Raw genomic sequence first — 27,265 nt, 5'->3', positions numbered from 1 at the left:
TACAGACATAAGATGCTGGACAAATCCAAACAGGATAAATGCAAAGAAACCACACCAAGACACATTGTAGTTAAACTTCCGGAAACTAAAGACACAGGAAAAAACTTCAGTGTGTATGTATGGTTTGCCCCTTACCTTCATTTATTTATCTATTTCTGGATTTACATGGTTTTTACATGGTAATTTCACCTTTAAGAGATTTATCCTATGGGAAGTCCAGATCATTTGATTTATATTGTCTTTTAAAATATTTTTTCAATTGAAGTGTAGTTGATTTACAATGTATGCCAATCTCTGCTGTATAGCAAAGTGACTCAGCTACACACATATAGACACGTTTTTTCTAGTATGGTTTATCACAGGATATTAAATATGTTCGCTGTGCTATCCAGTAGGACCTTCTTGTTTATCCTATTGTTGTGTAAACTATTACATATAACAGTTTACATTTAATTCGCTGATCCCAAGCTTCCCTCCCCGATCCACTCCTCCCCGGCAAACACAAGTCTGTTCTCTAAACACACAGGAAAAAAATCTTGAGAGCAACCAGAAAAAAAAAAAAAAAAAAATGGCACCTTACCTACAAGGGAAAAACCATCTGAATGACACCAGATTTCTCACCAGAGAATGTGGACAGCAGACAAAAGTGGCACAATATTTTTCAAATGCTAAAAGAAAACCCTGTCAATCCAAATGCCTATATTTGCAGCAATATATACTTAGAAATAAAGAAGAAATCAAGACATTCTCAGGTGAAGCAAAAGAAATTATTTTAAGAATTTGTGCACCAGCAGACATTCCCTTCCCTAAAAGAAGAGCAAAAAGAAGTTCTCTAAAGAGAAGAACATGACAGAAGAAGAAACCCTGAAACCTCAAACATAAAGGAAGAAAGAGCATGGTGATTATAGAGCAGAGCTGGCTGTGGAAGGGTCTGCTCTGCCCCACTGGTCTGTGGGGCTGCCTCTGTTTTATCCAATGTTCCAGGTGGAACCAGACAGCTTAGGTGTAAGCCCTGTTCCTACCACTTACAGCCGTGTCATTCTGGGCAAGCGCCTCAAATATAAAATGGGAACAGTCACAGCATTTACTTCAGAGGTTGTTGGGAGGTAACATGAGTTAATAATTGATCAGGACTGCCTGGCATAGCTTTAATGCTCCTAGTATTCGTCTTGGTCTGTTAGGCTAGTATTTTGCCAAGAACCATGAAAATGTTAATGATGGTGATTTGTACTTCAGTACTGGGTAGGGCAATATCTATTCGTGAGTTATTTTTGCAGAAATGCCATCGCTATTTTCATTCATGCATGTGTCTATATAAACTCTGGAGCTATTTTACAAAGCTAAAGCCTCATTTCTATTTTGATTGTGGGCTATGATAAATGCACAACTGGATTTGCAGTGAAGGCACAGCTTTAAAATAGTCAGCCATTCAAGAAAATGCTGTTTCTTTTCTTTCTTTTTCAAAAGTTTTTGACTTGGCTGTGCCGGTACGTCGGAGAAGGCAATGGCACCCCACTCCAGTGCTCTTGCCTGGAAAATCCCATGGACGGAGGAGCCTGGTAGCCTGCAATCCATGGGGTCACTAGAGTCGGGCACAACTGAGCGACTTCACTTTCAGTTTTCATTTTCATGCAAATGGAAACCCACTCCAGTATTCTTGCCTGGAGAATCCCAGGGACGGGGGAGCCTGGTGGGCTGCCGTCTCTGGGGTCGCACAGAGTCGGACACAACTGAAGCGACTTAGCAGCAGCAGCCGGTATTAGTTGCAGCATGTGGGATCTAGTTCCCTGACCAAGGATTGAACGTGGGCTCCCTGCATTGGGAGCTTGGAGCCTTAGCCACTGGACCACCAGGGTAGTCCCAGGGTTTCTTTTGTCTTAATTTACCTTCTATTACTCAGTAAAATTTTTTTAGTTGTCCTAGTGGTGTTGGAGAAGACTCTTGAGAGTCCCTTGGACTGCAAGGAGATCCAACCAGTCCATCCTGAAGGAGATGAGTCCTGGGTGTTCACTGGAAGGACTGATGTTGAAGCTGAAACTCCAATACTTTGGCCACTTCGTGCAAAGAGCTGACTCATTTGAAAAGACCCTGATGCTGGGAGGGATAGGGGGCAGGAGGAGAAGGGGACGACAGAGGATGAGATGGCTGGATGGCATCACCAACACGATGGACATGAGTTTGGGTGAACTCCAGGAGTTGGTGATGGACAGGGAGGCCTGGCGTGCTGCTGTTCATGGGGTTGCAAAGAATTGGACACGACTAAGCGACTGAACTGAACTGAACTGATTTATGCTTCAAACAGTTCTGGTCAGGCCAACAGATGCAGAGTTTAGCCAGATGGACTCTGCCAGCTCTACCCCAACCTAGCTGTGTGATCTACTGACACTGAAAATTTTCATGCCTCAGTTTTCCTCCCAGAGCGTGACTTCATGAGAGGCTCAACCACATGGATCGCTGCGAGACCCGTTGATATAAATAAGCATTTGCAGGGCTTGGTGGAGAGCCCATGTTCTGCACGGATGAGTCAGTTATTGTCACTGTGAGCGGAAATGTCCCAGCCCCATATACCTTGTACTGGTTACTGATCACCCATTGGAAGCCATGGATCTCTAAAGCACTTCAAACTCAAATAAAGCTTGATTTATATTAAAAAATTTAGGCCTGGAATATAGGCCAGGAAAGCAATCAAAATATGATTTCCTCTCCCCTGATTCCCCACTCTACTCCATCCCACCTGTAACTATCTTCATTGTCTTTGTAAGAATAAAGGAAGCGTAATGTGCCCGATTTCCAATTCACATCTTCACTGTTATAAAACTGCTGCATGATGTGTGCATTTGCCTCGTTATTTCCTCTGGGTAAATTTCTAGAAACGAAATTCCTGGGTTACATGATATACATTTCCCTATGAGGAATTTTAATTTCTCAGACATGGTTCTGATCATTACTTAAGGCAGGCTCAGGGTGGGGGGAATGTGACGGGAAAAAGGTACAAATATAAACTTTCCCTTTGGGCATCCAATTAAAAAAAATCACCTACATATACTAAAATGCAATTAAATAGTTCAGTTCAGTTCAGTCACTCAGTCGTGTCCAACTCTTGCAACCCCATGGACTGCAGCATGCCAGGCTTCCCTCTCCATCACCAACTGCTGGAGCCTGCTTAAACTCATGTCCATCGCATCGGTGATGCCATCCAACCATCTCATCCTCTGTTGTCCCCTTCTCCTCCCGCCTTCAATCTTTCCCAGCAGCAGGGTCTTTTCAAATGAGTCGGTTCTACGCATCACGTGGCCAAAGTACTGGCGTTTCAGCTTCAGCATCAGTCCTTCCAATGAATATTCAGGACTGATCTCCTTTAGAATAGACTGGTTTGATCTCCTTGCAGTCCAAGGGACTCTCAAATGTCTTCTCCAACACCACAGTTCAAAAGCATCAGTTCTTCAACACTCAGCTTTCTTCACAGTCCAACTCTCACACCCATACATGACTACTGGAAAAACCATAGCCTTGACTAGATGAACCTTTGTTAGTAAAGTAATGTCTCTGTTTTTTAATATGCTGTCTAGGTTGGTCATATCTTTTCTTTCAAGGAGCAAGCATCTTTTAATTTCATGGCTGCAGTCACCATCTGCAATGATTTTGGAGCCCCCCAAAATAAAGTCTTTCACTGTTTCCATTGTAATAATCTCAAATATTTTAAATGTCACTAAAGGCAATAAATATAAATCCTAAAAATTAAAACTCTTACTTCTATACTGAAAACTAAGTAAAACTGAGTAACTGGATAAAGAGGTTTAACCAAAGTCACAAGTTAAGTCTAGAGCACACAGTCTCCCCTTCGCCCACCTGTGGTTGGGAAGCAGCCTAACTCCCTACACTGAGGTGAGAAAAGCGAAACTATGAATACCTGATTGTATGCAGTCGTGGGCAGAGATCAGGTTGGAAATTCTGTAGCCAAAATGAATTTTCTTTTACCCTGAATCTTATCCTCTACTCCTAAGAAAGGAAAGTAGGCTTCTTCATTTTGATTTCAAATGACCCTCCACAACTAGAACTATGAAAAATATCCTTTATACTTTATTGCTCTAGAATGAAGTCCAATCAGATCCTGAGGCTTCCATCATGGAAATACGTTTCTGGAGGGTTCTGGGCCGTCTACAGGTTCAGCTAGATGGCTGCAGAATAACCAGAGGTCCCCGAGAGCCACAGTGCTCTGGGGAAGTCAGCCACATGGAGGTAATGGACAAGGCAGCTGTGGGTGTGGAGAAGAGAGTGCACAAGCTCCCTTTCCCCCTACTCAAGGGCTGCCTTAATGCACTCTGAACTTCTTCCCTCACTTGTGCAAAGTTTTTTGATATAAAGGGCCCAGGTGCTCAGATCCAATGTCCAGTTCAGTTCAGTCGCTCAGTCATGTCCGACTCTGCGACCCCATGAGCTGCAGCATGCCGGGCCTCCCTGTCCAACACCAACTCTCGAAGCCTACCAAAACTCATGTCCATTGAGTCAGTGATGCCATCCAACCATCTCATCCTCTGTCATCCCCTTCTCCTCCTGCTCTCAATCTGTCCCAGCATCAGGGTCTTTTCAAATGAGTCAGCTCTTCGCATGAGGTGGCCAAGTATTGGAGTTTCAGCCTCAACATCAGATCTTCCAGTGAACACCCAGGACTCATCTCCTTTAGGATGGACTGGTTGGATCTCCTTGCAGTCCAAGAGACTCTCAAGAGTCTTCTCCAACACCACAGTTCAAAAGCATCAATTCTTCGGAGCTCAGCTTTCTTCACAGTCCAACTTTCACATCTATACATGACTACTGGAAAAACCATAGCCTTGACTAGATGGACCTTTGTTGGCAAAGCAATGTCTCTGCTTTTTAATATGCTGTCAAGGTTGGTCATAACGTTTCTTCCAAGGAGTAAGCATCTTTTCATTTCATGGCTGCAGTCACCATCTGCAGTGATTTTGGAGCCAAAAAAAAAAAGTCAGCCACTGTTTCCACTGTTTCCCCATCTATTTCCCACGAAGTGATGTGACCAAATGCCATGATCTTAGTTTTCTGAATGTTGAGCTTTAAGCCAACTTTTTCACTCTCCTCCTTCACTTTCATCAAGAGGCTCTTTAGTTCTTCTTCACTTTCTGCCATAAGGGTGGTGTCATCTGCATATCTGAGGTTACTGATATTTCTCCCGGCAATCTTGATTCTAGCTTGTGCTTCTTCCAGCCCAGCGTTTCTCATGATGTACTCTGCACAGAAGTTAAATAAGCAGGGTGACAATATACAGCCTTGACGTACTCCTTTTCCTATTTGGAACCAGTCTGTTGTTCCATGTCCAGTTCTAACTGTTGCTTCCTGACCTGCATATAGGTTACTCAAGAGGCAGGTCAGGTGATCTGGTATTCCCATCTCTTTCAGAATTTTCCACAGTTTCTTGTGATCCACACAGTCAAAGGCTTTGGCATAGTCAAGAAAGCAGAAATAGATATTTTTCTGGAACTCTCTTGCTTTTTCGATGATCCAGTGGATGTTGGCAATTTCATCTCTGGTTCCTCTGCCTTTTCTAAAACCAGCTTGAACATCTGGAAGTTCATGGTTCACGTATTGCTGAAGCCTGGCTTGGAGAATTTTGAGCATTACTTTACTAGCGAGTGAGATGAGTGCAATTCTGTGGTAGTTTGAGCATTCTTTGGCATTGCCTTTCTTAGGGATTGGAATGACAACTGCCCTTTTCCAGTCCTGTGGCCACTGCTGAGTGTTCCAAATTTGCTGACATATTGAGTGCAGCACTTTAACAGCATCATCTTTCAGGATTTGAAATAGCTCAGCTGGAATTCCATCACCTCCACTAGCTTTGTTTGTAGTGATGCTTTCTAAGGCCCACTTGACTTCACATTCCAGGATGTCTAGCTCTAGGTGGGTGATCACACCATCATAATTAACTGGGTCGTGAAGATCTTTTTTGTACAGTTCTGTGTATTCTTGCCACCTCTTCTTAATATCTTCTTCTGTTAGGTCCATACCATTTCTGTCCTTTATCGAGCCCATCTTTGCACGAAATGTTCCCTTGGTATCTCTAGTTTTCTTGACAAGATTTCTAGTCTTTGCTTTTTCAAAACACCACAGACAGGGGCTCACCCCGAGAACCATAAATCCTTTGACTTTTAAGAGAATAAGGTTTCCCCTACCTTGGTATACTTCTCCTAAGCCTCTTCCCTTGACAGCAAAGCCTGCCTCTTTCAACATGGCAGTGTGCGCTGGTCACCACAACAGGACAGGGATGAGACCAAGACTCCGTGCTCCCAACCGCCATGGAATTACCAGCTAGCAGAGACTCTTGGCCACCCTGGAGCTGGGTCCTCGCTCACTCTTTACCATCTCTGCCCATTTTCACTCAATGCACGTTAGGGGAATTCCCCTGTGTGAATTAAATAGCCTAATTCAACAGATATTTAACAACAGTCCATTTTCTCCTCACGGCACTCTATGACCTGATGCGTTGGCTACAAAAGAACGTATGGCTGAGTACCTTCGCTATTCACCTGAAACTACCACAATATTGTTAGTCAGCTATACCCCAATACAAAATAGAAAGTTTGAAAAAAAAGTCAAAAAACAGAAAAGTAAATTTTATTTAAAATATAATTTTAAAAAGTAAAAAAAAAAAATTGAACTCTAGGGCTTCTCTGTCGGCTCAGTGTTAAACAATCCGTCTGCTAATACAGGAGACACGGGTTCAATCCCTGGTCCAGGAAGATCCCACATGCTGTGGAGCAACTAAACCCGTGTGCCACAACTATTGAGCCTGTGCTCCAGAGCCTGAGAACCACAGCTACTGAAGCCTTCACTTCTAAGCCCATGCTCCACAATAAGAGCAGCCACAGCAATGAGAAGCCCACTTGCCTCAACTAGAGAGTAGCCCCACTCACTGCAGCTAGAGAAAAGTCCTGGTAGCAACAAAAACAGCACAACCAAAAATAATATAAATAAAATTATTTTAAAAAAAAAGAATATCTGTATGTTTGTTCTAGCCTCTGTCTTCCTCAACAGGCTTTTACTCTATTGCTTTTGCCACACGTGAGTGTAAGCACAACATTACCTAGTGGAGGAGATTTAAAAAATTATGCCAAAGCTAAAAAGGTTTTAAAGCCTTTAATCAGCATCATCCCTATATTCTACAAAATGGAGAAGTGGCTCAGTGAAAAAACCCTATCGTAAGTAAAATTAAGGGGGGGAATTAAGAGGAACTAAAGAATTTCCCTGCAATTCTTCTCAGTGAAAATGTAGACGAGGTACTTTCAAATATCTTGTTCTCCTAACTTTAGGAAGAAATGTTTTTTAAAATGAGTCAACACTGACATAACGTCGTAATTTTTTCCTACAGTAAGCATTAGTTTGCTTTCGATAGTTCATTCCTTCTGAATACTTTTTTGAGCATACCGATTACGACTTTTCAAAATTATGAACTCTATGGAATTAGTCTACTGAATTATAAGACTCATCTTCATGAAGTTAAAATAGGCCTCTCACCCTTGTCCTGTAACAACTCCCATTTTAAGCACTTAAACCAGGCACTGTAGGAAGCAATGCATACATCTCACTGTATCTCCAAAACTACCCTGTGAGCTCTACATATAAGAATGATAATTTCAAAGAGGAACTATCTGAAGTTGCACATTTTGGAAGTGGCAGAGTTGAGATTGGAACCACTGTCTAACGTTAAAGTTCTTCCCCAGGCCTGCAGGGTCCAGTGTTTCCAGAGTCTGAGATGAAGTCTCTGCAAACAGTCTGGAGAAAGTATGGGTGTCTGTGTGGGGGGGTATCTGTGTGTGTGTGTGTGTCTCTTTCCCTAATCTGCTTCCATGCAGTGAGAGGCTGGACGGAGCCAACACGCTCCATCAAGGTCCACTCTCTCATCCATATGTGTAAACAGGCCTTCCAACACTGGGCACAGCTCCAAGCACAGTGCGCCAGGACCTTCTCCCTGAGGACTCCAGACGTTAGAGAGAGGTGTGAAGAAAAGACTAAGAAGAGCTGTGTCTTGCAGTTAGGGTGTTGTCCTCAAAATGAACTGTCCATGTAGGAACTATTCTAGCTGTTTCCCTTTTAGATCTAAAAGCATAGCTTCAAGCATTAGCACTAATAAAATGTATTTTAGCTCATTGAGAAGTAAAGCAGAATGAACCTGATATTTACTGTGGGGTGAATTCCTGGTGGGCCAGTGGTTCAGAACCCACCTTCCAAAGCCGGGGAAGAGAGTTTGATCCCTGGTTGAGAAACGAAGATCCCACATACTGTGGGGCAACTAAGTCTGCCACAGCTTCTAAGCCTGTGTGCCACAGCTAGAGAGAAGCCTGCACTTTGCAACGAAGATCCTATGTGTTGCTACTAAACCCAATGCAGACAAATAAACAAATACTTAAAAAAATAAAAATATAACCTAAGAAACACTCAGAGCAAAATGATAACAGGTACCAACCATGTTCACGGTCCCTGTTCATGGCTTACAGTTAGATTCTGAAGGAGTAACATGGATGCAAAGGCTTACCTTTTCCTTAAATACTGCTTCATTCCATCTCTGCAGGCTTGAAATGGAGTCATTCATCATTTTTTCTTTGCAGATGTTCAGTTGTTCTTTTTCGATTACATCAGCATTACTAGTCAGAAGGAAGCACTTGCTCCCTCTTGCTCTTCCTCTACCTGTTAGAAAATAAACATTTTACTTGGTGTCTTTGATGTAAAACTCTGACAAATCTGAGAATGTGAAAGAAGCAGGGCTGTTCCTAAAATTCAGCTTTGGTTCACTGAATCCCACTTTCTGGAAAAGCGAGTTGGTAGGGCGTGGAGTCAAACGCAGGTGTGCAGCTGCACATTAAACATTCAGACAAACAAGGAGCCCACTTTAGGCTGGTTGCTCACGGTCTCCCTGGTGCAGTGTGATGGGACAGACACATTATTAGAGACACTGCTTAAAGACAACCCAGCAGGCACCTCCAGGATGACACTGTGACAGCCCCAAAGATGAATGATAAACAGATGGGGAAATGGGGAAATAAGATATGTTCACAGGACTTCACTGGTGGTTCAGTGGATGGGAATCTACCTGCAATGCCGGGGAAACAGGTTAAAGTCCTGGTCCAGGAAGATTCCGCATGCCACGGGGCAACTAAGCTTGTGCACCACAACTACGAGCCCCCGTGCTCTGAAGTCTGCACACCCTAGAGCCTGTGCTCAGCAATGAGACAAGCCACCATAACGAGAAGCCCGCATACCACAACCGGAGAGAAGCCCGAGCGAAAAGCAGAGAGAACCCAGCATAGACAAAAACAAACACACAAAACCTGAAAAAGAGACGTGTTCACAACCACCAGAATATAGGTGGAAGATGAGAAGTGGTATAAGAAAGATGGATAAAAGGGCCACGGGCATTCAAATTAGAGATGATTACTAATCATCTCAGCTGGGAGACTGAGGAACCGGCGATGTGGAAGCAGGGGAAGAGAAACAAAGATCAGCAGCAGCAATACATGAGCAAGCCCTTCAAAAAGGAAACCAGATGAAGCCAGGTAGGCTCAAGTGGGTAATGCACAAAGTGGAAGAATGGGAAATAAGGTTGGAAAGATAAGAGGGTGCTGGATTTTGAAAACGCTTTAACATCAAGAACGTTTGGGAACCATGGGAGTTTCTATACAGGGAGGTGACATGCTCAGAGCTGTTTTTCAGGAAAAATACTGTGGCAGCTGTAGTTATGGAAATCAAGAAAAAATAAGAAAGACTAGTTAGGAGGCTGCCTAGTTCCAGTGGGAGAACTCCTTGCATGTCCTTTCTGGCACACAGGGGACCCACCAGCACCTAAGCACAACCATAAACGGCTTACATGTGACTGCCGAAGCCTCAAAGCTGGAATTTTCCTTCCATCAACATGTCAGCCAATATTAACCAAGTAAGCAGTATTCATTGTGACCAAGAACAAAGACAAAATTGTGGACAAAACTGTAGCCATCCCATCCTGACCAAGCAGGTCACCGTAAGGGCCAGTGATAGAAGGGTCCACTGTGCCACCAGTCACAGTAAAGGAGAAGGGCTGGAATGACAGGCACATTCACAAGTCAGACAAAATGGCAGCCTTTGAGCCCTGGCACCAAAGCCCTTCTTACCTCTGGTTTGGATCATTTTGATGACATTGCCCACATACTCGTAGAGGATGACCAGATTGCACTGAGCAATGTCAATGCCTTCATCGGCAACCGAGGTAGCAATCAGAATCTTGCTGTCTCTGTTGGTTCTGAATGCGTCCAATGCACACTTCTGTGCTGGGAGGGTCATTCCTGTCAGAGGGCATTATATAACTCACCAAGAGGGAACTTTACCCTTGAAAAAAATAGCTGTTAATTATGGAAAGCTTACGATATGCCAGGTACTGTGATAAGTGCTTTACATTCATGATCTCACAACAGCCTCGGGGAAGGGCCTATCCCTGTCCTTGCTTTAGAGTAGATAAGCTGGGGGTCTAACATCTTGGACTCTGTCACAAGTCTGCCTGACCTCAAATTCCAGCTGCAGCACCTATTAGCTATGTGGTTTCAGTCATGATATCCCAAAACAAATATTAAATTTTTTGAAAAAATACCAACAGCTGGACAAATATCATAGGATACCACTTATGTGTAGAGTCTAAAGAAAAGGGTACAAATGCAAGTATTTACAAAACGGAAGTAGAGTCATGGATGTAGAAAGCAAACGTGGTTACCAGAGGGGAAGGGGGGAAGGGATGAACAGAGACTGGGCCTGACATACACACACTACTATATACAAAACATAACTAGTAAGAACCTGCTCAGTACTCTGTAATGGCCTACATAGGAAAAGGATCTAAAAAAGAGTGGCTACATGTATACATGTAACTGATTCACTTAGCTGTGTACCTGAAACTAACGCAACTACTTCCAATAAATCAACTATTTCCAATAAAAATTAAAAAAAATATATCAATAGCTAACTGTAACATCTTTGTGCACGTACAGGAGTTCTCAGCTAACAAGACCTTTTCACATCTACTTACTCACTGGAACTTCACAAGGCCCTTTTTAGGTTGATATGGCAAATGTCATGATTCCCCTTTATTACAGGTGAAGACCTGGATGTTTTGGAGGGATGGTGAACTGACAGCTTACTAGCAGAACCAGGCTTGGGATTTAAGTTGAGGACCCTACCACTGTGCAGTTCCCGGCCACTGATAACACTGAGAAGAGCAGGAACTTAAGTGGTCTCCACCTCAGAGTTAACAGAATTTATAAAAGTTCCAACTCTGTCCCAAATCTTGAGATATATTTTGCTGAGGCCAAAACAATTTCTTTTCACCATGATCTACTGAACAATGAACATGCCCAAGACAGACACCACACTTCACTAATTTCTGAACATAACTATTTGCTCATCAAACATTTATTCTGCAATTATAATGATAGAATGGTTAAAAGGTTCATTTTTATCTAAAGGGAGCTTCTGGTTTGCAGAAGAAGGCTATATATGGGAAACTATAATTCAATGTAATGACAATGAATGGAGCCAGAACTGTGTGCTGTGGGGTATGGGTGAGGGAGACTCCGCCCTAGTGGTCTAGACTTAGGAGGAGGGAGAGGCTGCCCGGCAGAAGCACAGTTACTGGCACAGAGTGAGTTCTCAATGAATGTGGGTAGATGGTGGATGGATAGATGAATGAATGAATGGATGGATGGATGGAGGGATGGACAAACAAATATCTTCTGGGGGCTTATGTATGGATGAATAACAAAGCTTGAAAATCAAGTTGGACTCATGCTGGAGTCATACAGCAGAAGCCTCTAATTCCAACCACAAGGTAGTGTTGGACCTCATTTGGTAAGCCAACTATTCAAAATCTGACTTTGCTTTTTAGATTAATGAAGTTTAAATTTTGCATAAAGGGAAACTTCAAGGGTGATGACCGAGGACTGAGGGCAGGACTGTTTTTTATAAACAGCTTAAATAAGAGATACAGTGAGGACCTGTCATTGCTTGTCACTGAGGTGTGGGGAGCAAGGCTGTGAGAATGTCAGCATGAGGACTGGCCACCTAGGATCAAAGGGAGCCTTTCATCCTTTAACCCTCTCTACCTAGATTTTAGGACTATCTCTAGGACTTTTTTTAATTATAAAATACATAATGCATATAAGTGTTTTACACTTTAAAGAATAACAATAAAATAGAGCATTTCTATTTCCAGTTAATCTACTGGTTGAAAATTTGAGCAAGAGAGTAATATACTTAAACAATATTGAAAACAAAACAAAACTTCGGTTTTGTCTGCAGGACATATGGGAGGAGGAAAGTCTACAAGTTTCTGACATTTGAGCATGGTGATGGCATTTCAATGCATCCACTGAGCTAGGCTGAACTGCAGTCCCCAGATATTCACCTAGGTGTTTCTGTGAAGGGAATTTGCAGATATAATTAAACTTCTTAAATCAGTTGATACGGTTACTCAATAGGGACTTCATTTTAGGCCGGCCTGACCTAAACAAGGCAGCCCTTGAAAAGAGGACTGAGGTGATCCGCCTGTGGGGTTCCACCTGGTCCTGACCTGCCCTGTGGACTCAGACTGGCTTTGCCAGTCCAGGTGTGTATGTCAATTCCTTGAACTAAATCCCTGTGTGCCTGTCTGTGTACAATATACATGTGTTGCTATATATTATATATGAATGTATATATGTATGTATTTATAATCTCCTACTGGTTTTGCTTCTCTGGTTGAACCCTGACTGATACAAGCACTAAGAAAGAATTAAAATAGATCATATATGTTCTTATATATATATTAGATCTAATGCACTATATATAAATACCCATTGTCTGATTTGTTCTGCCACGTCCAGTCAATATGCAAGGTTTTAGAAAGCTGAGTTTAGGATTTTCTTCAATCCACTTCTTTAAGGCCTGAAAATACAAAGCAATTGTCACTATTTGTATACTATCTGTATTAATTCAATATTGAATATATGCCACCTGATTTGGAGAGCTGACTCATTGGAAAAGATCTTGATGCTGGGAAAGAATGAAGGCAAAAAGAGGGAACGGCAGAGGATGGGATGGTTAGATAGCACCACTGACTCAATGGACATGGGATTTGAGCAAACTCAGGGAGACAGTGGAGGACAGGGGAACTTGGCATGGGAGTGACTGAGGGTCTTTATGAGTTGGCAGTCCCACTCACAAAGAGTTGGACGTGACTTAGTGACTAAACAACAATGCAAGTAGAAAAAAAGCTTAAAGTAAGCGATAATGGAAAAGAATTCAAAAAGAATGTGTGTATATGTATAACCAAATCACTTTGCTGTACAGCAGAAATAAATACGATGCCATAAATCAACTCTACTTCAATGTTTAAAAAGTATACAGACAAGTACGCTGAAGTAGTTTTCAGACTAATGGACCTGAGGAATCAAAAGCTTCTTGTGATTGAATTCTATGCAATAAATAGCTATAATGGTGTCTATCTTTGTAATCCAATATAAATCAATTTCTAAGACATTTTTTTCAGTGAAAAAGGCAAGGTTCAGAATAGTGGGTAGGTAGAAAATAAGTGAATTTAGAAAGATCTCAGGACACAAGATCAATATACAGACATTAGCTGTATTTCTAAATATCAACAACAAACAGAAGTATCATTTATAATAGCATTAATACTTAGGTATAAGTTTAACAAAATACGTGCAGAATCTGTATGCTGAAAATGACAAAACACTGATAAAAGAAACCAAAGATGTGGCAGGCTGCCTCTAAGGTAGCTGTGAGTGATCTCCACCCCTTGGAATTCAGATCCTGTTCAGTCCCTTCCCCTCAAGTATGCACTGAACTTACTGACTTGCTTCTAATGAATAAAATAAGGCAGACCTGAGGGGAGTCGCTTCCAAGCTGGAGCTATAGCATGGCTGTGACCTTGATATTAGGCGGCCTCTCAACCTCTCTTGGATTACTTTCTCTAAGGGAGGCCAGTACCTCTTTGTGAGGCCGGCCTGTGGAGAGGCCCCCATGGATGAGCTAAGCATGTGTGTGCACACTTAGTCACTAAGTCATGTCCGACTCTCTTTGGGACCCCTATGGACTGTCGCCCTCCAGGCTCCTCTGTCAATGGGATTTCCCGGCAAGAATACTAAAGTGGGCTGCCATTTCCTTCTCCAAGGGATCTTCCTGACCCAGGGATCAAACCCGTGTCTTCTGTGTCTCCTGCATTGCAGGCAGATTCTTTACCCACTGAGTGATCAGGGAAGCCCCCATGAATGAGCTAAGCACATCTTCTGCCAAAAACCACACAAGTGGGGTTGGATGTTGATCCTCCCAGCCTTGAGACGGCTGTAGCCGTGGCCAACAACTTGACTGGAGCCTCATGAGACATCCTGAGACGGAAACACCCAGTTAGTTGTTTCCAGATTACTGACCCATATGCATTATAGATGTCTCTTGTTTCCAACTACTTAGTTTTGTGATAAACTGTTATCAGCAGTAGGTAACTAATACAGAACCCCTACCTAAATAAAAAAGATACATTGTTATAATTTCTCCCCAGTTTTATCTATAGGTTCAGTGCAATCCCAAATGAAATTTCAACAGATTTTCTCATAGATGTGGATGAGTTTATTCTAAAATAAAAATGGAAAGGGAAAGAAAGATAGCTAAGACAATGTTGAAAAAAATTAAAAAGTTGGAAGACTCACACTACCTGATTTCAAGACTTAATTACTATAAAGCTACAGTAATCAAGACCGCGTAGGATGGGTGAAAGGATAGATGTACAAATGAATGGAACAGAAAACAGAATCCAGAAATAGACCAACAGGAACAGAGCCAACTGATCTTTCTAAGTTACAAACGCAATTCAATGGAGAAAGGATAGTCTTTTCATCGTATATGATGAAATAACTGGATACACACATGCTAAGAGAAAAAAAACCTCAATCCATACTTCAAAATGAATTGTAGACTTAAATATAAAATCTAAATCTATAAAACTTCTAGAAGATAACATGGGAAAAAAATCTGTGCTCTTGGGTAGGCAAAGGTTGCTTAGACACAAAATCAAAAGCACAATCCACAAAAAGGAAAAAAAAAAGATAAAATGGACCTGTCAAAGGTTAAAACTTTCAGTAAGAGATATGGTTAAGAGAATGAAAAGATCTTGAAGAAAAATGTGTGCAAATCACAATTCTGATAGAGGACATTTTTGTCAGAAAAAAGAACTCTCAAAAAACTAACAACAATAACTTAAAAACTCAACAATAATAAATAACCCAGTTAAACTCCATTTTAAAATGGGCAAAAGATGTAAACAGATCCTTCACCAAAGGAGATACATGAATGGCTAACAAGCATATGAAAAAAATGATAAATCATATTAGTCATTAGTGAAATACAAATTAAAACCTTAGTGAGGTACCGCTAGGTGCCCACAGACACAGCTAAAAATTTTTTAATTGATGGAAGGAATAAAAATTTATGAAATGCTTGCTGTGAGGGTATCAAGGCATTAAAAACCAGAGTGACTGAGACAGTGAGGTATCAGTGTAAGGATAAACAAAGAGAAAATCAGAATAGAATAACGAGCCCAGAAACAGACCCACACAGACCCTATATAGGGATGCTTAATTGCAAAGAAGTAAAGAATGGACAATCTTTTAATTGAAATTGTACTGGGCCAACTTGTTATCCACAAGGAGGGAGAAGCTTACATCCACTAGTGCTCGGGTTTTCACAAAGAGGATGGTTCTGGTCTCTCGGTTTAAGTGGTATTCCTCTTGCAAGATGAAGCAGAGATCTTTGAGTTTAGGGTTCTCATTGCTGGGATCCACGGAAATATCTTCTAGTTCCACCAGCTTTTCTGCAAAAAGGGGAATATTTTACAAAAGTTTTATGCGCGTGTGCTAAGTTGCTTCAGTCACATCCAACTCTTTGCTATACTATGGACTATAGCCTGCCAGCCTCCTCTGCCCACGATATTCTCCAGGCAACAATACTGGAGTGGGTTGCCATGCCCTCCTCCAGAGGATCCACCTGACCCAGAGGTCAAACCCACATGTCTTGCATCTCCTGCACTGGTAGGCAGGTTCTTTACCACTAGTGCCACCTGGGAGCCCACAAAAGGTTTATAAATTCTAGTAATTTAGAACACACTGCAACCTTTAGCTATAGTTCAAACATTTCATCTCTCAATCTCTGACCAGAATTTTACGATAAATAACCACCAATGCAATGCATACACTGAATACACTAATAAATGCATAAATTTCCCTTCCCCCCAAAAAGTTAGTTGTTCAGTATTTAGCATATCTATAGTTAATACTTTGGTATAGACCCAAAAAATTATTATTTGGGAAAAGGCATTTGAGAGAGGAAGAAGAAAGACTTACTTTTCACTTAATATTTTCCTATATTTTTCTTAATATGAACACAGTGGCATCAAGAGCCATGTCGGTTTTCTTCTTTATATAGAAGTACATAATTACAATCTTGTTCAGTCGCCAAGTCGTGTCCAACTCTTTGCTCCCCGTGAACTGCAGCATGCCAGGCTTCCCTGTCCTTCACTACCTCGCAGAGTTAGCTCAAATTACAGTCTTAATATCATTAAAACTTTTTTTATATTTTTTAAATCTTTATCAAATTACTAAAAGTTAAACCAAAAAAATGTTCCTATCAATTGACTATTTCTATGGGATATATCCTTTGCAAATCCTATTTTTTCCTTCTTCAAAACAGGAAATAGTGTAAGCAGCAGATTCTTTTCCTAAGTGCAGATTTCCCTGAAGTCTCACAGTCCTGCCATGTATCCTATCTCCGTAAGCCCAGAACAAGTCCCTGAGCATCACCAGGTGTTGCTAAGTGTGACGCCATATGTGTACACTGCCCCTGGAGTCTCCAGGTTCCACTGGCTTCCTCCCCCTGGAAACACCACCCACCTTCAAATCTCTGAGTGAGATCTTGCTCAATTGCATCAAATCCTGCTGCCCGGACATTGCTGAAGAAGTTTTTCAAGTAATTCAGAGCATCTTTCATCCGTGCATCCTCACTGATAATGAGGGCATCATTGTATTTCTGTTGAAAATGGAAAGTTTCAGTATGTTTCTAATGTCTAATACAACTGCTGTACTTAAGTTCATTTCACCGTACTTAACACAGAATTAATTTTAATAATAAACTTGTCTCAAGTCTATTCCAACTTAAAAGTTTTTAAAGATGAATTATCTCTAACAGTACTGCAATAAAACCTTAGAACCATACTGTAGAAAAAAAAAAAAAAAAACAAGAAAACACCTCAATTAGCTAGAATTAGTCATTAATTCGGATCACTTTGGATCCTAGACTCCTTGGAAGAGAAAGAAAATTACATGAAAAACAAATGTCAAAGATTAAATCACAAAAATGAAAGTAAAGCAACTTCCACATCAACCTGCTTCATAATTTGGACATTCAACTTAACCTCTTTGTACATCCAAAACCATCACTGAATTGCACCTGTTCAGAATGATGGCGCTGACCCCTTACATCAGATATTCAGTTAAGTCCATTAAAATTCTACAAATTCATATGGATTGAATGTATTTTAAAAATATTTTCAATGGCACGATAAGCAGAGGTGATGGTGGTAACTGTTGCTTAAGTTCTTGGTTAACCAGCAAACAACTACAGACTCTGGACTTCCTAGCACGTGGTTTGACCAAAGGTAGGAAAACATGCTTCAAGCTATGGCAACACGACCCACCTACTGAACTTCAAAGACTTTAAAGATGGCTGTCCCTGGTCATGTATTTACAGTAATATTCCCCACCACTGAGGTCAAATCTGGGGATACTGAGGTACAGCACAGACCCACGGCCCTTGTTTCTGTCCCTCGGCCTCTAGGGCCAGGTTTCAGAGAGCAAAGACAGATGTTGAATAGGATAGCTTTTGGCATTTGCTTCATAAGAACCACTGGGAAAGTTCCTAAATGATGCTCTCTCAGCTGCCATAGCACAGCTCCCAGTAGGTGTTACAATGGAAATATCCTTTTCCAAAGAAGCCACATACCCGCAAATGTGATGTGTACAAAAACAGGGCTTTACAAATTCTGCTTTCTTCATCTTTGTCTGGCATCTGAAACACCATGCACGCTTTCTGAACTGCGATAATCCACTGTTCATATTTCTGTGTCCCAAAATTCCTATTTTGAATGCGAGATAAGTTTTCTGAAAAAAAAACAAACAAACCTGTTTTCCATTGTGTCATCTGGCTAGTCATTAAGGCTCTAAGCATGTCTCGCTTTCTAATTTTGATTCCTTACTCTTTGTACACAGAGTATTTCTCTTGAGACAGTTCTCAGCAGTGTGTCTACGTACAAACACAATTGCTTACTAAATACCGACTACGTACCAAGAATCAACATGTCTTGTATTTATAATTTCATTTCACAACGCCATGACATAGATACACTTTATAGATGAGGAAATGGAAGCTCGGAGAAGTGAAATCATCACGCCAAGTCACACAGCTAGTATATACAGGGAGCTGCTGCTGCTGCTGCTAAGTCGCTTCAGTCGTATCCTACTGTGTGACCCCATAGACGGCAGCCCACCAGGCTCCCTCGTCCCTGGGATTCTCCAGGCAAGAACACTGGAGTGGGGTGCCATTTCCTTCTCCAGTGCATGAAAGTGAAAAGTGAAAGTGAAGTCGCTCAGTCGTGTCTGACTCTTAGCGACCTCATGGACTGCAGCCCACCAGGCTCCTCCATCCATGGGATTTTCCAGGCAAGAGTACTGGAGTGGGGTGCCATTGCCTTCTCTGATAGAGGGAGCACAGGAATTCAAACCCAGATGAGTCCTATACCCAAGCTCTACCAGTTCTCTGAGCTGACAACCAAACAGCCCAGAGGCCAACGGCCATGGAATAAAACCTAACTGCCCCCCTGCCTTTTTTTTGGCTGTGCTGGGTCTTTGCTGCAGCACACAGGGGCTTTTCTAGTGGCTGCATGGGGGCTTCTCTAGCTGGGGTACACGGAGTTAGCTGCCCCGCGGCATATGGGATTTTAGCTCCCAGACCAGGGTTTGAATCTTCGTCCCCTGTATTAGAAGGGAGATTCTTAACCACTGGACCACCAGGGAAATTCCCTCACCCATTCATCTTTAATCAGAGGAACAAAGGCGGTTACCCAGACAAGGAGCAGTAACCCAGACAAGGAGCAGTAACCCAATCTACAAACAAGGGGACTATCAATAAACTAGAGTAATCAACAGGTATTTACTGAACTTCGGTAGGTGCAAAAACGAGCTAGGCCATCTGGCAATAAGCAGCTGACAGTATCTGAACAGGTGAAGAGATGGCGGAAGGGTATAAGAGACGAGAAGAAGAAGAAGGCAGAAAGCCATGTCTCCCCACCCTTCTCCACCTCCACAACCCTGACCATGTCCTAAGGCTTCTGGATAATACCATGATCTCCTCCTACCTCATCTCCTTACCTCCTTCCCCCTTCCCTCCAGTCCAGTCTCCATTCAACAACTGGAAGGAATTTCCAAAATTGCAGATGAGAGACAATGCTAATCCACTGATTACAAGCCTTTAGGGAGGGACTTCCCTGGCAGTCCAGGGGTTAAGACTTCACCCTTCAAAGCAGAGGGTGCAGGTTTGACTCCTGGTCAGAGAACCAGGGTCCCAAATGACGTAACAAAAGTCCTGCGTGTTACAACTAACACTCTGTGCAGCCAAATAAATAAATACATGTATTGTTTCTAAGTCTTGAGGGACTTCCTTGGTGGTCCAGTAGCTAAGGCTCTGCACACCCAACGAAGGGGGCCTGGGTTTGATCCCTGATCAGGGAACTAGATCCCACATGCCGCAACTAAGACCCAGCACAGCCAAATAAATAAATGTTAAAAATAACAATAATAAATGCTTTAAAAAATAAAACACAAGTGTTAAGTGGGTTTCTCCAGCCAAACTCCTAGTCTGGCCCACAGGGGGCTCTGTGTTCTGGCCTTTACCTGCTTAACTTTCCTTCCTACAGTTCTCAGGACTAGTGAAAGCCCCCAGACTCTCTCCCGGGCGCCGGTCTCCTTGCCTGAAATACCGCTCACCCCCACCACTCCCCCACCCCGTGTTGCCTCCACACTGTCACTCACCCGCCTTTGGCACTGCAGGTAGCCAAACCGAAAATGCCATGAGGGCAGGGCTTGTGTCTGAGGGTCCACACTGTGTTCCCACCACCGAGCACTTAGCCCAGCACTGAATGAACAAACAAGGGAATGAATTTGTTTGAGGGAACTGCTAATAGGCAAGGAGGGGAAAGTTGGCGAGGGAAGCAGAACCAGATTGTGCAAGCAGGGCGCACACGGCCGGGTGAGCGGCGCCGTGAGAGCTCTGCCTGGAGAACCAGGATCGCCAGCAGGACACTGACGAGATAAAGTGGGTCATCCCAGGAAGACGAGCTGCGTAATGGGGGTTCGACGGGAAAGAGGGTAGAGGCAGGCAAAGCAGCTGTTAGAATAAGTTGTTAGAAATCAAGCTGTGAAAGAAAGAAGAGACGCTAAGCGTGAGAGAAGCTCAGACGCAGAAGTTACCTTGGAGACGAGAATTCAACATCTCCGAAACTCTAAGTTCACTTGTGCCTGCCCAAGTTGCTCCTTGCTCTAGAACGAGGAACACCTGCCAATGCACACACAGGTGCCAAGAGAGAAGCCCCGCACTCGCTCACTCCCACCCAAACCCAGGGAGCTCTTAAATCTGAACACTTCTGTTTGCACAAGCCTGCTTCCTTCACTAGCCCATCTCCACTGCCTCAGTTTGGCTCTCTTCATTTCTCATCACAGAACTTATCAGTTCAAAATCGTGCGTTGCTTCCCATTTGCTTTTAGGATATTTATTTATTTATTTGGCAGCACTGGCTCTGAGTTGTGTGGGAATCTAGTTCCCTGACTGCAGATGGAAGCCAGGCCCCTGGCATTTTGAGTGTGGAGTCTAAGCCACTGGACCACCAGGGAAGTCCCACTTCTAGGATAAAATTCAAACTCAGCATGGCCTGCAGGACACCTTCACTGTCTGCCCCCGGCCTCTCCCCCAGCCCCACTCTCCTTTCTACTAGTCACCTGTTAGAATTAGCATGAAATCCTGCAGATTCTAAAATTCACTGTGCTCTCTCTTCCCTCTGCAACTGCTGTCTTTTTGACCTCACTTGATCACCTCTCCTTAACCTGGCTGACTTCAAGATCTGTCGCACACATTACCTCCCCCAGGAAGTCCTCCCTACAGCCCAGTCCTGGCCTAAGCTCCCCTGTGCGCCCGTAATAGCAGTGTGTAACCCTGCCTTGCCACAGGGTGACTATTCACATCTTTGTTTGATGCTGAGTTCCTTGAAGGCAAGACTGTCTTTAATCTTGGTGCTTCGTTTACCTAGCAGAGTACCTGGCACAATACCCGATGAATTAATTACTTGATTTTAAAAAGGAGAAGAGAACTTGGCAACTTCAAGAGAGTCTCAAAAGAATAAAGAATCAAAGGTCACCCGTAGGTTTGAATCCAAGACTTCCAGGCAATGGTGGTTTCATTCATATAATGGAAAGCTAAACTTGGAAGGTCAAGAAAGCAATGGATTGAATTAAATATGGTATTTTTCAGGTGTGTGTGTCTAGGTGGATTTACTTTGGATTTAAAAAGGAAAAAAAAAAAGCAAGAGAAAATAAAGGAGGACTTATAAGCCTCATGAATAACATAAACAAGAAAGTTAAACTCTAGGTACGGTCTTGACATTGTTTGGACTAAGAAAAGTGCAAAAAGACCCCAGTGAACAACAGATGGCCATTCCCAGATGGAGAGAAGACAAAATGAGGTTATTCTCACCAAGAGTTACGGTCCCAAGTTCTTCAAAGATACTCTTTGCTAGAGCCTCTGTCTCTGCCATCAGCTGAGATATGACGCATTTAAATTTGTCTGTAGTCCGTGATTCCACTTTCCTGAAAACTAGAGCCATCAAAGGAAAGTTAGTATTTCTCAGGAAGAACACATCATAGTTGAACGCAGATATCTCCAAACCTTTCTCTGCCTTTGTCACCTCCTCTGTAAAACCCAAGGCCCCAAGCTCACAGGCAGGTCATCTGAATGATGAAACAAATACTCAAGACACCTTGCAGCCACTCCCTAGTGTTGAATGCACGCATTCTAACATTTTTCATGATCCAAGTCTAAATTCAACTTTTAAAAAAAATAATTTTGTTTATTTATTTTTGGCTGTGCTGGGTCTTCATTGCTGCTCGGCTTCTCTCTAGTTGTGGCGAGCAGGGGCTACTCTCTAGCTGGAGTCCGCGAGCTTCTGATTGTGGTGCTTCTTTTGTTGAGGGGCACAGGCCCAAGGGCATGCAGACTTCAGCAGTGGGCTCAGTAGTTGCAGCTCCCAGGCTCTAGAGCTCAGGCTTAGCAGCTGTGGTGCAAGGGCTTAGCTGCCCCATGGCATGCGGGATCTTCCTGGACCAGGGACTGAACCCGTGTCTCCTGCATTGGCAGGTGGATTCTTTACCACTGAGCCACCAAGGAAGCCCTCAGGCACACTATAGATTCTAGATTTCCACATGCGTATCTGGTGAAAGAGGTCAGAATCAAGAGACCTGGGAGCTGGGAGTCCTCAGCCACAGTTTAGACTCTGCATCAAAAGCTCTGGGGCCTTTGGCGAGCACCTCAACTTTCCTAGGACTGTTTTCTTCCCTCAAAAATGCCCCGTGGCTGCTTTCTTGTCACTAAGTCATGCCCAACTCATTCGTGACCCCGTGGACTATAGCCCTCCAGGCTCTTCTGTTCATGGGATATCCCAGGCAAGGATCCTGGAGTGGGCCAGCGTTTCCTTTCCCTAATTCAACTTCTTACTCGGGCTTTCCTGTTAACTCAACACAAAGCTCCTGCTCTGACTAGGCTGATATCCATCTTGTTTCTACAAACACCGTATTTTAAGTCCTGTCTCTGTTCTTTGATCTTCTCCCTTCCCACCTAACCCCCAGGCGTGTTCACAATGTTCCAAATATTCATTTTTGCAGTATCTGCAGAACATGCTGGGTTCTGGTGATAGCTGAAAAGAACGTGCGCTGTGCTCCAGAGAAGGCTGTCATCTTAGGAGAGAAAATACACAAGCCAGACGACCAGGCAGAGAGCGGTGACCCAGTACGCACAAAGAGCCACGGAGCACAGGGAGGCTTCTCTCATTCTTCCTGCGGCGGCAATGTCAGGGGATAAACAGGGGAAGAGGCGAGGAGGAGTGAGCACAGTCATGTGCAAAGGCTGGGATGGACAAAGCTTGGAGGGAGAACACACGTGACTCCTCCATCCCAGGAGCCCAGAGAAATGCAACTTGGTTGGGTTTGTGGGAAGTAAAAGGAGATGAAGCTCAACATGTGGGAGAGACCAGATGATAAAAAAAAAATTGTGCCTGTCCAACTCTTTGCAACTCTTTCGGACTGGAGCCCACCAGGCTCCTCTGCCCATGGGATTTTTCAGGCAAGAATACTGGAGTGGGTTGCCGTTTCCTTCTTCAGGGGATCTTCCTGACCCGGGGATCTAACCTGCATCTTCTGTGCCTCCTGCACTAGCAGGCAGATTTTTTTTTAACTGCTGAGCCACTGAGGAAGCCCAAAGAAATTTGCATATGACATCAAAAGCCGTAGGTTGAGCACCTTGTCTACATTCCTTACAGCCAGCGCCCTGACTGTCTTAGGCATGTTTCTTCTGCCTTGTAGTCATTTGGTCGTGTGCTATTTAGAGAGTGAGGGGTGAAGTCATACGTGTCTTCCGTACCCTCTCTCCCTTGCTGGGTTAATACAGCATTGATATTCAAGAAATATCAATCTCTGTTAGTCAATCTTAGTAATCAAATCATATTCGGATCTTTTGAGGAAAGACATGATGAGTTCAGATACTTTTACTTCAACCAAAATTCCAGATACATATTCAAATAACAGATAGGAACTCAGTATTGTCCTCAGGCCCAGAAGGCAGGAAGGACCGAGCCACCTACATGCTAAGGTGTTCTCAGCACCTCTCTCACAGCCAGTACCTTTGTTAAGGTTTATGGAAATGAACAGTGAGAAGGATTGCTTTCTACAGGCCACTCCTGAGCTTCACTGGGGAGAGAAGCTGGAAATACGATTATTTTCCACATTGGCAGATAAATATTTCCCTCTAGACAGAGAAAGGGTAAGAAGTCAGCGTTCATCTATGTGACCCTGAACTAAGAATAGCAGAGGGTAACAAAGTCCCATAGGGCTTGTGACTGGATCCTACTTACACTTCTGGGGCTTATAAAAAACCTCCTCCAGTTCCTCCAAGTTGTCTCTGACTGTTGTTAACACTGACGTGTCGAGAGAAGCACACAGTCTGCAGATATATTCTGTGGCTTCGGCTTCATTTTTGGCATCTCCAACACCAACTGAGGCCGTCAGCCCAACGACCTGTGAGGAGCATTCCAAATTGTCAGATGTCTGGGAAATAGCAAGATGTTTCCACAATCCCTCATGTAACTCTTTCCTGATAAAGTAGGGTTTTTATTTTTTAAACTAACTTCAGATAAAGAATTTTTTTTTTCCCCTGACACTCTCTACGACATCAAAAATGGAAAGGTCCCCATTAGGTGAAGCGCCGAGTAAAGGCAGGAGGCACTGCTCTGCAGCTGAGCACGGGTCAGCACAGAAGCCCAGAGAAGAGACCCTCTCCAGGCAGGACTGCTCTCGTCTTTACCCGTTTCCCCCGTGACACACAGGACGATACACTGTAAAGGGCAAGGACTTCCATTTCAATCTCAGCCATGTCACACTGGCTGGGTGTCTTGGACAAAAATCTTCATCTCTCTGTAAAGTTGGGCAACTTTAGCCATTTAAACTGGAAGTTGTGAGACACAGAGAACAGACTTGTGATTGCCGAGGGAGAAAGAGGTAAGGGAGGGATGGACTGGGAGTCTGGGATTAGCAGATGCAAACTTTTATATATAGGATGGATAAACAGTAATGTCCTACTGTATACACAGGGAACTATATTCAATATTGTGTGATAAACCCTAATGGAAAAGAATATGAGAGCAACTGAATTGCTTTGCTGTACAGCAGAAATTAATACAAGAGAAATTAATACTGTAAATCAAATATGCTTCAATTTTTTTTTAATGGTAGCTTCAATTTTAAAAAAGTGATAACTTCAATTTTTAAAAAATGGTAGCTGGGTGACTTCAATAAGATGACGTTTGTAAAGAATTTAGTTTAATGGTCTTCTAATAAATATTTATTTCTTCCTCTAAGAGTCACTCAAATATTGAATGACTGAGTGAATCATTCAAATAAACAAGGAATCTAGTTAACTATCAATTTTATTCTAGAAAAAAAAACTGTAAGAAATGTGATTTCTACTGAATTCTGTCTGAATTTTGGGCACCATACTGGATTTCTTCTAACCTGTGCTTCCTAAATGGTTAATTGTTAAGCCTAGAGAATGCAACACCAATGTGAGACTGGTAAACAGAAGGCATGGTTTCCAACCTCATTTGGCCTCAATAATACCAGGCCATTCATCTGTGTTCCTCTCAGTTGTGTCTCCCATTTCAAATTTTCTCCATGCACCCTGAGCTCCCACCTCCATTCTCATCTTGATTATTCTCAGTGAACCATCTTTCTCTCCTTCATTGAAGAGAAAATGCCAGGGATGCCATACCCTTCCTTCCCCCACCTATAAACTGTTCTCTGTCTTGACTCCTCTCAGCCCTTCCCCTCTGATGACACCAAAAACATCGCCTCGTCCACTCCCCTGTACTAATGTATCTACTCAGCCCATACCCGCTCGTCTCTCCTGGCCTCTTGTTCTGTCAATCATTCCCTCTCTCCCATCCTGCCCCACGGGTGGCTATCCACAACTTCATACTCTGCACCCAGGCAATATGAAGAACGTCATGATTCTTGGGGATTCCCTGGAAGTCCAGTGGTTAGGACTCAACACATCCACTGCTGTGGCCTGGGTTCAATCCCTGGTTGGGGAACTAAGGTCCCCATAAGCCATACAGCCAAAAAACTTTAAGCTTCTCCAGCCCCTATGCACTTTCATACCCCTGTGCCTCTAGACACACAGTAGCCTTTACTGAAAACCATCCAGCTATTTTCCTTATAAACTCTTGTTAGTTTTTACCTATCCTAACTTCTATTAGGTCTTGCTTTACTTTCATAGCACATTTAAGATCACTTTTATTTCTTTTCTGTACAACTCCATTGTGTGTTATTACCATAAATTATGACATAATTCTCACATATTTGGCTCCCTACAAAACTTAAGCTGCTTGAAGGCAAGGACTATCTTTTTATATTTGTGGCCCAGTGCCTGGCACAGGGCATGACACATGGAGGTACCTACTACATATTTGTTAAGTCAATAAATGAATCAATCAATCAAAACTAACCTAATGAGTTATACAGTATGCAAGGATCTAAGAAGGACATCCTCAATATGGCCACAAGGGTAAGTAAATAGGACTTAGGAAGAAATCCACCTGATTTTGGACATACCTGGGGCAGTGAGTCTGAAGATCCTCCAAGTTTCTGATCTAGATAATTAAACATGATCATATTATATGGATGGTTTTTATTGGTGTTGTGACATTCATCAAATATCATCAAAGTAAAGATGGAGAGTGATGGGATAGTCCCATCTTTAAGGCTGTTCACAAGAATCTGTGGTGTTAAAATGATGATGTCATTGTTCTCAACAATCTGTTCCACAGAGACACTGTCAGCTATCTCTCCAGAAATGCCTGAAACTTTGTACCTAGAAGATGACAGAAATTTCCCATTAGCAACCATGATGTGAATAAGGAACCACAAAAATCAGAATGTCAATTAAATTCTCCCTAAGTCCAAAAGGAATGGATTTGGAGAAAAGGTAAGTGCTTGGAGCAAAGCCTGACACACAGAAAAGGGAAAAAAGGGAGAGTATTAGCCGTGCAGACTCTCCTACCCATGGACTGTAGCCACCAGGCTCCTCCGTCCATGGGATTCTCCAGGCAAGAAAACTGGAGTGGGCTGCCATTCCCTTCTCCAGGGGATCTTCTCGACCCAGGGATCGAACTGGGATCTCCTGCATTGTCAGTAGATTCTTTGCTGTGTCTGGCATACAGTAAGTGATCAATAAATGTAATGTAGAAGAATTGCTGGCATTAATAGAATGTATTCCACGTGGTACCTGAGGATACAGATGGCCAACGATAATTCTTTCAAGCCGC

At 42.9% G+C, this 27,265-nt stretch overlaps 1 protein-coding gene across 1 annotated transcript in view; it reads right to left on the bottom strand.

Annotated features, from left to right (window-relative positions):
- Nucleotides 1–27,265, bottom strand: part of DDX58 (DEXD/H-box helicase 58) — a 46,534-nt gene that overhangs the window by 4,567 nt on the left and 14,702 nt on the right. The window contains exons 8-16 of the mRNA XM_005683566.3: nt 26,553–26,811; nt 24,299–24,461; nt 21,871–21,990; nt 18,073–18,230; nt 16,965–17,100; nt 15,741–15,889; nt 12,861–12,951; nt 10,155–10,325; nt 8,546–8,697 (exon numbers count right to left, since the gene is read on the bottom strand). Of these exons, the coding sequence (XP_005683623.1) occupies nt 8,546–8,697; nt 10,155–10,325; nt 12,861–12,951; nt 15,741–15,889; nt 16,965–17,100; nt 18,073–18,230; nt 21,871–21,990; nt 24,299–24,461; nt 26,553–26,811 (1,399 nt within the window). The remainder of the gene's footprint in view (nt 1–8,545; nt 8,698–10,154; nt 10,326–12,860; nt 12,952–15,740; nt 15,890–16,964; nt 17,101–18,072; nt 18,231–21,870; nt 21,991–24,298; nt 24,462–26,552; nt 26,812–27,265) is intronic.

The sequence above is a fragment of the Capra hircus genome, chromosome 8 (assembly GCF_001704415.2).
Source record: "Capra hircus breed San Clemente chromosome 8, ASM170441v1, whole genome shotgun sequence".
NCBI lineage: Eukaryota > Metazoa > Chordata > Mammalia > Artiodactyla > Bovidae > Capra > Capra hircus.
This window is presented reverse-complemented; position numbering and strand designations above follow the sequence as displayed.